The 16,865-nt window shown below is 35.8% G+C and overlaps 2 protein-coding genes across 2 annotated transcripts; one reads left to right on the top strand and one right to left on the bottom strand.

Annotated features, from left to right (window-relative positions):
- On the top strand, positions 233-4,315 carry LOC18601496 (DExH-box ATP-dependent RNA helicase DExH18, mitochondrial). Its single transcript, XM_007032451.2, has 2 exons — positions 233-3,030; positions 3,693-4,315. Exons 1-2 carry the CDS (start codon positions 497-499, stop codon positions 3,715-3,717), a joined length of 2,559 nt encoding a protein of 852 aa, XP_007032513.2. The 5' UTR covers positions 233-496; the 3' UTR covers positions 3,718-4,315.
- On the bottom strand, positions 4,757-10,761 carry LOC18601495. Its single transcript, XM_007032448.2, has 13 exons — positions 10,574-10,761; positions 9,583-10,043; positions 9,281-9,347; positions 8,422-8,823; positions 7,913-8,043; positions 7,708-7,816; positions 7,437-7,582; positions 7,225-7,298; positions 6,989-7,106; positions 6,633-6,835; positions 5,379-6,520; positions 5,021-5,298; positions 4,757-4,931 (listed from the first exon to the last, which is right to left on the bottom strand). The coding sequence occupies exons 1-13, from the start codon at positions 10,580-10,582 to the stop codon at positions 4,907-4,909; spliced, it is 3,165 nt and encodes a 1,054-aa protein (XP_007032510.2). The 5' UTR covers positions 10,583-10,761; the 3' UTR covers positions 4,757-4,906.

Genomic DNA, 16,865 nt, shown 5'->3' with positions numbered 1-16,865 from the left:
GTAGGAATGACAATGAATCAATGATATGTTAATACTATCTCAATCCTAATAAAAAATAATATTAATTCAATGTTAGAACATGTGGGCTTCATAATGTTTAGATGTAAAACAATGGATGTTTTCAAACAATTGGGGCAACTCAAAGGCTACAAAGCCCACTAAACTTCGAGTCCATGGACTCAAATCGGACTGGGTCGAGTAATTAATTAATTCAAACCGACTCTGGGTTTAGGGTTTTTGGTGGTTTAACCCTCACCACCATTTTCCCTCCATTTCCTCTCTCTTTCTCTGTCTCTCAATCTCCTCCAGGTAAGCTCCGTCCAATTCTTTCAGTTTTCCATTATTTTTATTTGCCTAAATCTCTTCCTATTTTGTCACCAAATTTAACTCCTGTTAACTTATTACAATTTCAAAGTTTGATTGCCTTAAGAAGAAAAAAAAAAAAAACAGAAAATAGTATTGGGTTTTTGCTTCTTCTTTTTTATGTGGGGATTAAATGGGAAGAGGCTTAGCAACGTTTCTGCTTAGAATCTATACATCGAACAACAATGTTTCTAGAGTTAAGTTTATGTTATCCAATCGATATTTTCATCCCTTTAGACAATTTGAGAACTGGGTTTTAGATAAAGACCGTTTTGTGCCATCTTTTGATGTGCCCAAAAGAGAGTTTTCTACGAGTTTGATTGGTTTAGTTGGTAAATTTAGGAATTCTGAATGTGTTAGTGTTAGACCATTTTCATCTGTTGTTGGAAATGGGGATGATGATGGTGGGGAGGATAGAGGAATGCGTGGATCAAGAATGGAAGGAATTAAAGAGGGGAGGAATGTTGTGGATTTTGTGAAAAGTATTGATTTTGATGGTGTCAATGAGAATATGGGTGAAGATGGTGTTGGTTGTTTTAATGAGAATGGTATGTATGGTTCAAGAGATGTTGAGTCAGAGCATCGAAGTGATAAAGAGAATAAGGATATTGTGGATTTTATGAGAAGTATTGATTTTGATTGTGTCAATGAGAAGAGGGATGAGGATGGTGTTGATGATTTTAACGATAATGGTCTGTGTGATTCAACAACTGTTGAATCTGAATGTGAAAGTGATGATGTAGGTAATGATAGAACTGTGTGTGGTGAGCATGTTGCATTTTGTGACCCTGTGAAATTGTATCAGGAGCTTCGTAATTCTGAAAAAGGTGTGAAGCTGAAACGGGCAGATTGGGAGATTCTACAGGAAGTTTTCATTTATTTCAGTAAATCAGGGTGGGCAGCCAATCAGTCTCTTGCAATTTACGTTGGCAGGTCATTTTTTCCAACTGCTGCTTGTAAGTTTCGCAGTTTTTTCTTTAAGAAGTGTTCTGCTGTTGTTGTCAAGCACGTGATATCACTGGGTCCATCTGATGTTGCTGTTAAGTTTCTTTTCCCTATATTTGTGGAGTTCTGTATTGAAGAATTTCCCGATGAGATCAAGCGGTTTCGAAGTATGATTCAATCAGCAGATCTTACAAAGCCACACACATGGTTTCCCTTTGCACGGGCAATGAAGCGTAAGATTATTTATCATTGTGGTCCAACAAATAGTGGCAAGACCTACAATGCTTTGCAGCAGTTTATGGAAGCAAAGAAGGGTATTTATTGCAGTCCACTTAGGCTTTTGGCTATGGAAGTTTTTGACAAAGTGAATGCACAAGGAGTTTACTGTAGTCTCCACACAGGGCAAGAAAAAAAATATGTCCCATTTTCGAATCACGTTGCCTGTACTGTGGAAATGGTATCAACGGATGAATTGTATGATGTAGCTGTGATTGACGAAATCCAGATGATGTCAGACCCGTATAGAGGTTATGCATGGACACGGGCATTGCTTGGATTGAAAGCTGATGAGATACATTTGTGTGGTGATCCAAGTGTTCTGAATATTGTCAGAAAGATCTGTTCAGATACTGGAGATGAGTTGCATGAAAATCATTACGACCGGTTCAAACCATTAGTGGTTGAAGCCAAGACTCTACTGGGAGACCTTCAAAATGTTCGATCTGGTGATTGTGTTGTTGCTTTCTCAAGGAGAGAGATATTTGAGGTGAAAATGGCTATTGAGAAACACACAAGTCATCGCTGCTGTGTTATTTATGGTGCACTGCCACCAGAGACTCGCAGACAGCAAGCTAACTTGTTTAATGATCAAGATAATGAATTTGATGTGCTTGTTGCCAGTGATGCTGTGGGAATGGGATTGAATCTTAATATTAGGAGAGTTGTCTTTTATAGTCTTTCCAAATACAATGGGGACAAGATTGTTGCAGTCCCAGCATCACAAGTTAAGCAAATTGCTGGAAGAGCTGGCCGCAGAGGAAGCCGATATCCAGATGGACTGACAACAACCTTGCATTTAGATGATCTGGATTATCTAATTGAGTGTTTAAAGCAACCCTTTGAAGAAGTTAAGAAAGTGGGCCTGTTTCCTTTTTTTGAGCAGGTTGAATTGTTTGCTGGGCAACTCCCTAATATTACTTTTTGCCAGTTGCTTGAAAAATTTGGTGAAAATTGCCGTTTGGATGGGTCATACTTTTTGTGCCGGCATGATCATATTAAGAAGGTAGCCAATATGTTGGAAAAGGTCCAGGGACTATCTCTAGAAGATCGGTTCAACTTTTGTTTTGCTCCAGTCAATGTTAGAGACCCGAAAGCAATGTATCATCTCCTTCGGTTTGCTTCTGCTTACAGTCGAAATGTCCCTGTTAACATAGCAATGGGCATTCCAAAAGGTTCTGCTAAAAATGATGCGGAACTTCTGGATCTTGAGACTAAACACCAAGTTTTATCCATGTATCTATGGTTATCTCACCATTTCAAGGAAGAAACCTTTCCTTATGTGAAGAAAGCAGAAGAAATGGCTATTGATGTTGCTGATTTGTTGGGTCAGTCTCTTGTCAATGCATGCTGGAAACCAGAATCAAGACAGGCGAAGAAATCTAAGCCTCAAGAGAAGGAAGAAGGATATCAGAGACCAAGGTCACTGATCAAGTTACATGAGAAGTAAGTTTCTTGCAATTAATTGTTCAAAAAACAAGTTTGTTGCAATTTAAATAAATTCATGGATTACTCAGAATAAGGAATCTGGCAGGGGGTTCCAGTTTTGACTGTGTCCTGTTGTTTATTTACTTTGCTAGGATTGCTTTCAGCTATATGTAAAAATTTGGATGCGAGGGAGGAATGGACGCTCATAATAGTTGAGTTGTTTTAAAACATGTGATTGCTCTATTGTTCTAGCCTTGTTTAGGGCTTACCAAAAGTTGCACCTTCTCCATCAAAATATAGATATGGCAATGAACTTCTTCTCATCTTCTCTATGCAATTTCTTGTTTAAAGCCAATTATAACCAATCCCTGCTTGCTCTCATTTTTGTATAATTTTCTCTGTTGGAAGTGTTATGAGATGTCCAGTTGAGGCAATCAATGACCTAGGGTTTGATTGCAGAAAACTTTCCATTATTAATATCTGACCGAAGTTAATCATTCAGTGCCTAGAAGAGAACAGGAAGAAAAGTATCATGAGAAACTTGAGTGGATATAGAAGAAAGAATTATGGACATTATTAGTATGATGTTTGTGTGTAGGTGTTTTTTTACGGGGGTTGGGGGTTTAACACTGTTCATATCTTATGACCAACTCTGCTAACAATTGGTGTTGTCCCTGCAGGAAAAGGCAGATAAATCCTTGCTAGCAGACGATTTGCAGAAAGTAGCAGTGTAATCATATTGTAGTTGTAGTTACCTAATATATTGGTAATCAACACGCCTAATGTTTTAGCATTTGCTGTATCTTTTCTTATTCTACCTTGCATTGGAAGAAGGTAAGACAAAAGCAAAGAAAGATTGGAGAAGGGTGGGGGAAAGTCAATCTCTGTCAATGGTTTTTAAACTCTTTTGGACCTCGGTTAAAACCAGGCATAAAGGAACATTCTTTGTGCTAGCTTTATAAATGCCCCCTTTCTTTGGCATTGTTGTGATGTGAAAAACAGATGCATATCATGGGGGAAAAATGTTGGTAATTCCCCAGAATCAAAGGGAAATCTCTGATAGTGATACCAGATTGTGAAAGTAAAATTTGATGGCAAGCAAAGCCATGAAAAAGCTATTTTGTACAAAAGAGTTATTTACTAGTGTCAAAAAGCCTGAATTATAACGTTCTGTATTGAGGGGTTCATCCGTTTGTGGGGCCTATTTGTATTATGACCTTTGGGGTTAAACTCTGTAACAATCTGAAACAGACACCTATCATCAATCCTCCTCGAGTTAGCTAATCTTTGTCTAGCTATTAAATTTTTGTTTATTGACCCTGGAAATTATCGCCATGCTTTCGTTGAAGTAAGCTGCCATCGTCATCGTTGGGAATAATCGTTTGAACTTATACGTTCTTTGCATAGAGGTGGAAACTACGCAAACAATCAGATCCTGTGTGATTCATTTAAGTACACTAGATAATGTCTTAACTCAGCACACTTTATGCTGAATTCGTAAGCTTTGATGGTCAAATTTCAAGAGGGTTCTCCGTAAAGGAATAAAATTTCAGACAAGCCACTTCAGTGTTTGTGGATCCATCACTATGAGAGCTGGAACATCCTAAAGCTGTACAACTATCTCATTCTTATATTCTGATTCTGTTCCCAAATTGGTGAAAACCTTTCAGCTTGCGTGGGTTAGGCATACTTACAAGTATTGCGTGGGTTAGTCTCAGACAGATGGTTTTCACCACAGGAAAGAGAGAAAGAAAAGAGTATTGATATTAAGTCCCAAGTAAACTGTATGAGTTTTGTACAAAATGCGGTGGTGGGAGACTTGATCCACCCTACCACCTATTCTTTTTGAGTCTGCTTGTTCCAAGCAAGCATTACTGTCTTCTTCTTCTATGCATCAAAGATAATTCTTCTTTGAAGCGCTGCAAAGAATGCGGCCAAAAGGACATTAGGATTCTTTTATTCTTTTCTTTTCTTTTAAATGACAACAGTGGGCGTAGGGTAGACTTACTTCCGTATATGAGAAGGGTCAAAAGGAGGAAATTCCTCATGTTTGAGGATCTTTCCATGTAGTAAAGAGTGAGAGTATCTATCCAGTGTGGGTAAGATGAATTTTTGCACTTTGACGTCGCACACCACACATCTATGATCAAAATCACCACCTGCTCGCGCTGCTTCTATTCTACAGTCACCACACCACAGCAAGTGTTGGCATGGAAAGTTGGCCCACAACAAATTTGGCTTGTTGCACCACAAGCACTTTCCCTGCTTAATGCTTGCCTTGTAATTCTGTATTGTGAGAAATATATTTATCATAAATTCATTAGTAAAAAAGCTCAATCACAAGGTGTTGTAAGTTCATTGCTTACGTGATAGAAGTCAAATTCACGAAGAAAGAACATGGAGGTGTTGTTCCTTTTTCTCTGAAGGGCCTCCAGAACCAAATGCCTCCCTATCTCACTGAATTTCGTATCACTAAATCCCTGAGTCCCTCTTTCGTCATTGGCATTTCCTGTCTGACTTTTTCTTTCCTTGTATAGCTTTGGTTGAGTAAAGCGAAAGTCTGACTTTAAGAATTGTAGAAACTTTGAGTGCACAACAGGCGATGAATCCTTCACAGCTGAATTCTCTTGTGGGATGTTTTGGTATGGTTTTACCTCGCCACTGCTGATGCTAACATTTTCACAAGAATCTGAGACAAGGTCCTGAACATACTTGGAATCAATATCTGCATTTTCATCAGGTTGGGCTGCACAACAGGGTGGGCCAAACATCGTGAGTGGCTGAAGCAATTTCCAACCAGGCTTAGGTAGATGAGGCATGAGCACCATGTGATTGGGAGATCCACATCCTCCTACTGGCGTAACCTTCATGCGACAAAGATCAGGAAAAGATCTCATAAAATCACTAAGCTTATGGTAGCCAAGGGAGGCATGGTCCAGTTCTAGGCCAAATGCAGCCCTGAAATCTGCCTTCAACGATGACAGAGGGTAGTCACCTTCCTTTGCTTTCTTTGATACCTCTTCTAAGAAACTGGGAAGCCACTTCTTGAAAGTTCTGAGCCATACTGGAGTATTGTGGTTGGTGGAGATGGGGCCAACGGGTACTTGAGATTCAGAACTTGTCTTCGGTTGGTCATGGAGTAATTTATTCACCCATGAGATTTGATCAGCTTTAGCCTCTTCCAAGGTCTTCCTTCTTGGCATCTCTTGTGCAGTCTTTTCGCTGGATCTCTCCAATTGTGGTTGATATTGGTCATTCTGTTCCTGGTAATGTTGTTGAAGAGATGGTTTCAAGGACTCGTCCCATCTCCCAACAGCACTTTTGATCTCAACTTGCTTGCCCATGATGGTTATATAGTGTGCCTGAACAGCCTTCGAAACAGACTTCTCATGTTTAAAAGTGACAAAGCCAAACCCACGAGAGTGTACTTCATCTCCTGTTCTAATCCTAGCAACATGGGCATCTTCCACAGACCCAAATTGATCTTCAAAAACCTTGCCCAATGAGTCTGCTCAAGTAAAAAAGAGGGTCATAACATGTCCTGACTGATCCAATACAACATTACCATTAATATGTGTAAGTCTAAATTCAACTTAAACAGATGTTGATCAAATTCTAACCAGAATCCAATAGAGGATTGAGGCCTCCTACAAAAATTTTCCGTTTAAGTTTCTGTACAGCAGAAGAATGAATGAGGTGCATTCCCTGTTTCACCTGTCGAAGCTTCTCTTCACCATGAGCATAAAAGCAGCTAGACCCTCTGGCACATCCACCAGAGGATTCAAAGTACTTACAGATCTCTGTCTTTACACTTGTGCCGATTCTAGAAAACAGATGCAGTAGAAAATTATTAAGAAATAAAACATGCTCAACCAAGAGAGAGAGAGAGAGAGAGAATGTGATAGGGAGTTGGATTAAAGAGATGAAAACTACTAGGATTTTTCACGCCTCTTAAGTTTTTGAGAAGTGTGGTCACCTTTCAGTACAGCTTCCTTCATCTGCCGTGGTTAAAAGAGCTTCACATGTATCAAAAATAATTTCATCACCTTGGAAGCAAGGAGTATATATCTGTTGAACCGGGGGATTTCGATTCACTGCACATTAGAATATCATGCGACTGGATGAATTAAATACTAGTAGTAATAATTAGTATTTATGTCTTTATTTTTACAACTAATGTCACATATTGGATTATCTTTAAATACAACTTACTGAGAGTAATATTGGTTGGGTTTAGCATGAAACGCATGTCCTGTGACTTTGCCAAGTCTATTGGCCTTTCTCTACTGCACAACACAAATAAAAACAAGTGGTGTTAGCTTTTAAGTTAAATATCAACGCAAGTTTCTTGGAAACAATAAAAGAAATATTGTGATAATGAATCAATGATGACTTTAAAAGAAAGGGTGTTATTGTTTTCCAACCGCAAGTTGAGGACTTCACTGTTTGCTCCCCAGCGCTGAAGAAGCTCAGCACAGTCAATATGATCATTCTTCACAGCAAAAAATAACGGGGTTTCTTTCATTATAGTTTTGTAGTTGATGCCATCTGGGTCTTCCAATAAAAGTACCTGTCAGCGCAATTGAAAGGAAAATGTCAAAGATAATAAATTTCAAATTTTGGAGTTTAACATACTCTTAAGCTTGCTACCAGCATATGCTGCCTAAAATAAGAGTAATGTTAAAGAAATTATACCTGAAGTGCCTGAGTATTACCATTAGCAGCAGCAGTGTGAAATGCAGTTAGTTCCAATTTGTTTCTTTGGTTTACTCGGGCACCATGCTTCAATAGGAGCCATATGATTCTGGCGACATGAAAGCAATCATAAGTGCCTTTCAAAAATGAAAAATCATAAGTTAGAGAAAGAACAAAAATTTAATGTATGCAGAGAGACAGAGACTTGATCTGCTGCGAAGATGAACTCCAGGACATTCTGAGGGACCAATGAAGAGCAGTGTTTCCTTCAGCATCAGCATCATTTACGTCCATGTTTGTTTTAAGAAGCAGCTCGACGACAGCTTCATCTCGGGCCTATGATAACAGGAAGGCCAAAAACAACACATGAGCGAAACAAATAATTCAGATTAAAACATTAAAGGGACACAAGAACCTGAAAAAAAAAAAAAAAAGACGCAAGGAAAGCGAAAGAATTATTGAAGAAAACAATGAACAATCCTTTCAAAGCCCTGAAATGGTCCCACGTTATGGGTGGGTCCCCTGCTTTTACCAAAGTACCCAGAGTTCATTAATCAAATGATTAAACTATCACATCTGACAGCCACTTTTTGCCAAGGACATAAAAGTCCAATTCTCTTACAATTTCCCCACAGATATCATAAACAAATAAACCGCATGTTCCTAATGCCACTGCAAATCATCATCAAAATCGAGGTTAACAAGAAACACGACCTTGATAGCACGGATTAAGGGTGATGCCATCTTCTTGTCTCCACAAACGTTTTCAGCAATGGCTCCAAACAGCTGGAGCAACTCGATCTCGCAGAGCAAAAGCTTCCGTTTCTTATCGGACTCGACTTTTGATAGGGTACAATGCCTTTTAGCTGCTCTCAACGGCGACGTATCACGGCGGCCTAATAACAATGCCTCTCTGATCACGCATTGGTAAACGGTGTCTTTCTCCTTTGAACCTGATTCAGCGTCGCGTAATACTATGATAGACTCGTTAACTTTCTCTGCTGCTACGATAAGAAGAGCTGCTAAAGCTACTATTTTGCCTCCCATGGCTATGGAATACGCCACCTCGCCTATTGCTTTCGTTTTTTCACTAAGAAGCTTCACTGCAGTCAAATCCTGTCAAACAGGTGTAATGTTCAGAATTTTAATACCATTTATTAATAAGGAGTTTGAACAATTTTGACAAAGTGGTGACTTCGATATGTTTTGCATTTTTAATCTTTATTTAAAATGTGAAAAAGCATTTTATTTTTTTCAATGAGATTGGTTTTTTTGGCAAAACAACAAGCCCCAACCTTTTCACTAAGCAAAAAATAAAATTTTAACAAACATTTAACAGTTAAATTACAGCACCTTATGTAAACAAGATTATAGCAACACTATTTTATCTTACTATTTTGATGGTGGAGCTCTCACCGAATTTTAAAATTTTGGATAAAATAGCAAAACTCTTAAAGATCAATAATATTTCAGAAAACCTTCATGAGTGAGAAAATTTTGATTAGTCAACTGTGAAAATTTTCTTCTTTAACTAGAATGATTTTCTCGAGAACCAAACAAGCCATAAGGAAACCTTTTCACTAAGCAGAACCACCAATTCTTCAACGGAGTGGTCATCCGGATTCCAAATCACATCCATCCTGAAAATCATGCAAAAATGCCAAAATTGTTCATTTTTCTTTTCAGAAATCAATCACCAAAAAATATAAATTATAAAACAAACCGAGAATAGAGAAAGCAACATTTCCAAAAAAGGTCATTACTTTTGCGGTGTTCCTCCAAAACACAAAGCTTTTGCCTCCCTATAAAACAGAAAACGACATGCTTTTTTCTTTTCTTTTCTTTTCCATTTTTTTTATTTTCAATTTTTTTTACCTGTTACTGGACAAAGCCATCTCCAGAGCAAGCAGACCTCGTCCACCTTCACTCCTCAGTTCCGTACGGGCGCGTTTGTTCAGCAGCAACTCCACGCAACGCGCCGCTTGAGCCTCCGCCGCAGAATGCAACGCTGTCATCTTCGTCGCCGTGTCCACTTCATTCACCACAGGCAGAAAATCCGTTTCCACATCCCCGTTGAGCAGTGACGTGGCGCATTCGACCGCGTCGAAGTAACAACAGAGAAAGAGAAGCTTCAACGCCACGCTTCTTCGGTTTGAAGGATCATCATCCGAGTCGTGGATGAGTTGACGCGAGTGAAGCAAGAAGCGAGTATTGTCGTCTTGTGTGACTGCGTTGATGAGGGCGGTTTCGTTGTTGAACAGTGCTGCTTTTATTGGCGTTAAGTTTTGAAAATTGCCTTCATTTGAGGAATCGTCGACTCTTCGTTTTTCTTTTTCCTGCAATTATTATTTAAAGTAATAATAAAAACATTTCAGTATTTTTTTTACCCAAAAAAATAAAGAACTTCATGAACAATAAAGCAGAAAGCAAGCTAAAAATAAGAGGAGGAGAAATAAAAGAAAATAAAATAAGAATTGAAACTTTCCGAATTTGTTTGGCTGCTGAGAGAAGAGAAAACAACGATTTTCCAGCTAATCAAGGTACAAAAAGGAGCTTCAGCCTCAGTTTTTCTCATAAAGCTTGAGAATGAACTAAATAAAAAATTAAGAAGAAGAAGATTGCGTAAAAAGTCTTATAAGAAATCGATTTCGTGTTCAAAAAATTACAAATTTTCCAGAGAAAAACGAAATTTTCGTAGAAAATTAAAAAAATTAACCGGGAAAATTCTTTTTTTTTTCAAAAATTTCCAGATAGAATTGTTTCGACCTTTTTCTTAGTCGCAAGAAACACGCAAATGCAGATAAACGACCGAAGCTTTTTTTTTTTTTTACGATTAATCTTAAGCTAAAGAGAAGGTTTTTCGCACCGGATCCATCAGCAAAAAGAAAAGACCCTAAATTTTCAGCTCCAAAATCAGTTTCAACAACAATGCCTTCGTTTTCAACACCAAATCGAAGCTCATCTTCATGGAGAATCGAAACAAGGCTAAAAAATAAAGAGAAGCTAAAAACTTTCAAGTTCTTTTAAAGAAAAAGATGTTTCACTGGAAAAGGCTTCTTTGTTTTTCTCGTTCGATAGAACAGAGAACGAGAAAAGTTTGATCGTGAGTAATGGAGGTTGGTATTTATAAGGACGGATTTGGGATGGTTTAATGAACTGGATATTAATGTGTTTTCCCAGGTCCAAATTTGGTTGTGCGTTTTGACTAAAATGACCTTGGTTTGACTGGAGTTGCTTAGGGGAATACGAAGAAAGGGAGGGTAAATAAGGGGATGATGATGGTGCAAATTAATGCTCGCCGCGTCGTCTTCTAGGGCTGAGGAAGTATAAAATGGGCCAACAGCGAGTTGACACGTGTAAAATGCAAACAAAATGACTAAACCGTCCTCATCAGGTTTTTCTTTGTGATTAAGCGAGACCATGTTTAAGTTGTCAGTCATTATGGGGTTATCTTTGGATACGATCTGATTCAGGATTCGGATTTTTCGAGTCTTTAAGTCATTAACTTTTTTTGAGTCAATTCTGATTTAGTTGGATCAGGTTGTAGCCAAAGCGGCCGAGTTATAGCAAGATAAATGGAAAGAAATATTAGTATCTATGTGTATTTTTTTTTATTAGTAAAAGAAAGAGATTTGAATTTTATTTTTTAAATAAGAGATTATACATAAATAAATTAATTAATTAAATGTTCGAGTGCTTAGTATCTATACGTGTGCACACATACAAAATATTAACTCAAAATTTAATTATAAATGGAATGTTACCCCAATAATAATATTCATAACTAAATGTGAACTAAGATTTATAATACTAAGTCCTACATTTATTATTTAAAAGAAGTTTGTTGAACCCATTTTCTTCACTTGTATATGAAAGCCAGGATGAATTAGAATGTTAATTAGACATGGTTAATAGGTTAAGCATAATTATTCATAATGAATTGATATTGTTTCATGGGTGCAATGAGAAGAAGATGTATGATATAGAAGTAACCCCAACTTGTGAATCATGGCAAAGTAAAAAGCAAAATATCCTACATGGTAATAGACCTTTTGAAGGTTGTAGGACTATGTTTTGTAACAATAAAACTGTCAGAAAAAACTTTTTTTTAATGATTGATATAAGTATCTTTACATTCCGAATTTGGATCTTTCTTCATGAAAAGAAAAGAAAAAAAAAACACCTGTATTTTGCATGTCCAATGTGCTAAGGATTTTCACGTTCTTGGAATAATTTACGAGTTCTTTGTCCGCCGATGCATCAATAATGGGAGTCGGACCCATTTTATTCTTTAGGTGCACTTGGAATCACATGATGTATGCAATTGGACATGGTCCCTAGAGAATTGGACGAGCGCTCCAAAAACAAGTTTTGGTTGGACCAAAAATCAGTTGTGGGACATTTAGTCCTTTTTCTTCTGAAAAAACTTTGGAAAGCAACCAAGAATATTTGATTAACATCAACATATTGGAGTCAATCCTGGTGTCGACTAGGTGGACGGGATTCTCTCATCGTATCAACAATTCCTTCAAAAAGTCTTACGTTCATATTGTAAATTAGTTACGTCTATAAATACCCAAAATCATGTATAGTTCAAGCGTTATATACATCACAAAAATATCTTTAGTTAAGAGGAATATTGATTGGCTCAAGCCTCTTATTATGAAGATTATGCAAAGTCTTCAAATCACATTTTCTTTTTTGGGGTTTTACATGGGAGACAAAATTTTCCTCAGGGATCCCATGCTGCCTTCAAGAGTGAGGGAAGTGTTGTCATTTAATTTTCACGCAAGTGCATGTTATCGCAAGTAACTAATATAATAATAAGTACAATATTGTTCCCATAAGGATTTGTTTTTAAATTTCTATTAAGTACTAAAATTTTATAACAAATCAATCTTATTTAAGTAATCGAAATTTGTAAAAAATTACTTAAAACGAAATTAAAATAATTACTAAATTAACTAATTGAAAAAAAAGACAATACACTAAAGACTTAAGATTATGGGTTCACTCAACACTTTATCTGATACTAACTTTTCTAATTATTCATCTTCTTTGGTGGCTTTACTAACCTAGAATCCAAAAATATATACAAGTTTCTATCGAGATACTAGCATAAATACTTAACTTAATTAGTTCACTATATGTCTATACAAATCAATTAAATTAAGTTCATTAAGCTAGTATTCTAATTTGGCTATGTATGGCAATGGGAGTATATCTACCTGAATGATGAATCAGATCACCTAAGTAACTTGAACATATATTGTTCAAATCTTAGTCTAATCTATAATTTCTCTGTCGAGTTTCAATTAAATTTACAAATCAGTTAATTGTTGATTAGACAATTAAAATATTTAAGAGCATATTTGAATAAGCAAAACTATACACATTCATGATAAATAAATAAAAAAGACACAGATATTCAAACTACATGTTAAAATTCACCATAATCCTAGGAAAACAAATTAGTTTATGATATCTAAAGAAAACATTATCCAAAGAAATTTAGTCATGAATTCAAGTAAAAAAAAATAACACAAAATAGAGAAAGAAACTAATGTTGAAGCTTTGTAATCTTGAATCTCTCTCAATTGCTTTTGTTCTTACTCGATTCTTAGCACAAAATCTCCAGAAAAACTAACTGTCGTTCCCTCCCTAAAATTCTCTAAAACAATTTCCTTAAATAAGCACAAGTTAACCTAATTTCCAATTTTCCCATTAGAAAATATTTAATGGAAACAAGTGAGAGTCGCGGCCCTTAAGTATTTTGCCTTGTGTTGCTCTCCTAGTGCAGTATTCTCTTTTTAATATGAATTTTGACCACCTTTCAATCTGAACTGAGTAAAGTGATAAACTAAAAATTTGTAGCTCTTTCTCTTAGCTTTCTAGTAGTTTAAGAATCATCTCATTTGAAGTTCTATAGAGAGAGTTATGGTAAAAATACCACAACATATTCAGCAAATTCTGCACCTAACCATCTTGCATGTTTAACTTCCATGAAGTTATTTACACTTGATAACCTTCAAAATCGAGACTAAATTAGAAATTTCTCAAATTAAGATTATTGATATGAAAATAAACTCAAATTACTCAAATTAAAAATAATTCATATACATTGAACTAAATAAAGGAAAATATAAAAACTACCTTAAATTAACTTGAAAATACAAGGACTTGGCTATTTTTTATAATCAAAATGTGATAAAATAACTCTATATTATAGAATTATCATACCTCAAACTTAATAATTTGCTAGTCCTCGAGCAAAAACTACCTTGAGCAAAAACTAAGAAAACAAAAGAACATACTTGAAAACATTAAACTAGCTAACAAAATCAGACACACCAATTCATTCTAAACCTCTAATTTCCTCATAAAGTGTCTCTTCTTCTTATCTCAAAGTAAAATATAAATATTATTTAAATTCACATTACAATCAAATGCAAGCTCATTTTCAGATAAATTCTCGTGTGTGTGCGTGTGAATCTCTTGCCATGAATCTCATATACTTCGGATATGTTTATGCTCACAAAAATTTCAAACTAGTCTAAAATTTCCATAAGTTTATTTTTCATCTCCCTCTCCACTAATGTAAGCTAAGACTAAATTAAAGATCTTTAGGACTTTATTCAGCTTGTAATGTATGGCTAGGGTTGAGGTATAATATTGGACAATATGTAGCTCAAGTCACCCTAAACACATAATTGTTTTAGGACCTATGTAACATTATTTTTCTTCACCGAATACACCTTTTATTTGCCTTTCATTTTCCTTCTTAAAACACATTTTTTTATTCTTAATTCAACACCCCCAAAACTTATTTCTTTCTTTGATAGTGGGATAAATTCTTCATAAAAATTTTGCATTGCTCTTTACACTTCATCTTTTCCACTTTTTTTCCCTCATCAAATAGCTCCATATACATTTCCTAAAACAATATATATGCTTAAGATTGAGGGTTGTGAAAATTGAAGAAATTTTTCAAAGGCTAAACTAATGTTCTTTATGTGTTTAAATTAAAGAAAGGACAATTTAAGTCCAAAGGGGTACATTAGGGATAAAAATTATAAATGGGTTGACTTGAAATGCTCAATCAATCCAAAGATGGCCTAAGTCATTTCTCTAACTAAGTATAGTCTTATGATTTCGCCTCAATGAAGAATTAAACAAATTCTAAAACTCTAAATATAGTTCTAAAATCTTTATTTACATAAACTTTCTCTAAAGAGACATGATATTTCAATGCAAGAGATGGGGTGCTCAAGTATGAAAATTTCATCCGATCATGATGCTAACATAAGACTTCACATGACATTCAAACAGTATTCAGGTTTACAAAGAGCAAAAGATCAACAACAAAATTAGTTATCATCATTAGATAGGTAAATCAATTTCACTGGTGCACTAATTATAGCTTATGTTTTCAACATTTTCCTAAATTCACCTACTCCTAAATTATCATGCCAAACAACTAAATTAACTTCAAAACATGAAAATCATAAACATAAAAATTTAAAAACTTCTCCCAAAACTTAAAATGAACATTGTCCTCAATGTTTCAAAAAGTAAAGAAGAGAAAATACTTCCCTAAAATCGTAGCTACAATATAGTGGTCATCCTCACCTTTTTCACCAAAGTCATTATCAAAGTCCAATTCCTTGGGCAAAACCCACACTCGAATCATCAAGAATTTCCAACCAAAATTTTCAAGACTGTCTACATACCCATCATTTGAGAAAATATGTTGAGAAGATGATAAATAGTGAATGGATTCGGAAATGAGATGATTATAAGGACTTAATAACTCAAAAAAACAAGTGTTGAAGTAGTTAGGATGCAAGAACTATTGAAGGAGGAGGAAAGAGGAGAGTTTGGGGCTATAAAATGGAAAAAGAAAAGAAGAAAAGGTGATTTAAACATGATTAGCACTAGACCCCAAACTAGCATTGCAGCTTTCAACCTTTCTACACTCGGAGCATTACATTTCAGTGAGGGCCATGATGCTCAAGCATTCTACTTTTTTTAAAGGACTCATAATACTTGCAAATTATGACACAAAACAATTAGAATATAAAAGAAATATCAAATGACAAGCAAAAATTTTAAACAAAGCTAAAGACAATAAATACCAAAATAAGCTAAGTTTAGAAACTTGGGTTGCCTATTAAGAAGCGCTTCTTTATAGTTACTAGCTTGATTATGATAGCCCTTTTTTCACTTCTTCATCACTGCAATAATGCTAGAGGCTTTTGTTTCATTACCTTGAATGCTTCTATACGCATACTAAAAATCTCAATATAGCCATAAGACAAAACTTTAACCACTTTAAAGGTTTGCAATCAATATGCTTTAAATTGCCAAGGTAAAAAATGGATGCGTGAACTAGAGAGTACTACTTACTGTCCAATCTCAAAATCAAGATCACTAGAAGGTGGTGGATTACGCTCATCATAACATTGCTTAATTTTGAGATGTGGTGGCAGTGGCTTAGACTCAAGAGTTGGTGCTGGCTTACTTGTAAGTGGTGGAGTAGGATTACCTTTACCTTTATCGGCTAAGTCCACCCTATAGCATTGAGTTGTGGAGGAAGGATATTTAGTTGCATTGAAAATAGTAAATTTAACTACTAGCTCACCAACTTTAAAAGTTATTTTGCCTTCCTTTACATTGATGAGTGTGTTTGTCGTGGCCAAGAATGGACGTCCCAATATGATCGGAACCTCTTGATCATCCTCCATCTCAAGTACAAGGAAGTCCACTATAATGTATAATTTCCTCCACTTTAATCAAGACATCTTTTATAATCCCAAAGGGCTACCTTATTGTCCTGTTTGCGAGTTACAATTTGACTATAATGGGTTAAATCTCTTTCAGTCCAAGTCTCCTAACAATAGACAAAGGAATAATCGAGACACCAACACCAAATCACACAAAGTTTTCAAAAAATTAACATTACCAATAGAGCAAAGGATAGAAAAACTCTTTAAGTCTTTAAGCTTTGGTGGAAGCTTATTCTGGATTATCACGCTACACAGGAAGCTTGTTCTGGATTATCACGCTACACACCTTAGTGAGCGTAACTATCTTGAAATCCTCCAATTTCCTTTTCTTCGTCAATATGGCCTTCAAAAACTTCCAATATGACGACATTT

The sequence above is a fragment of the Theobroma cacao genome, chromosome 4 (genome assembly GCF_000208745.1).
Source record: "Theobroma cacao cultivar B97-61/B2 chromosome 4, Criollo_cocoa_genome_V2, whole genome shotgun sequence".
Lineage (NCBI taxonomy): Eukaryota > Viridiplantae > Streptophyta > Magnoliopsida > Malvales > Malvaceae > Theobroma > Theobroma cacao.
Note: the sequence above shows the minus strand (reverse complement) of the source record. Positions and strands in the feature narration are given on the sequence as shown.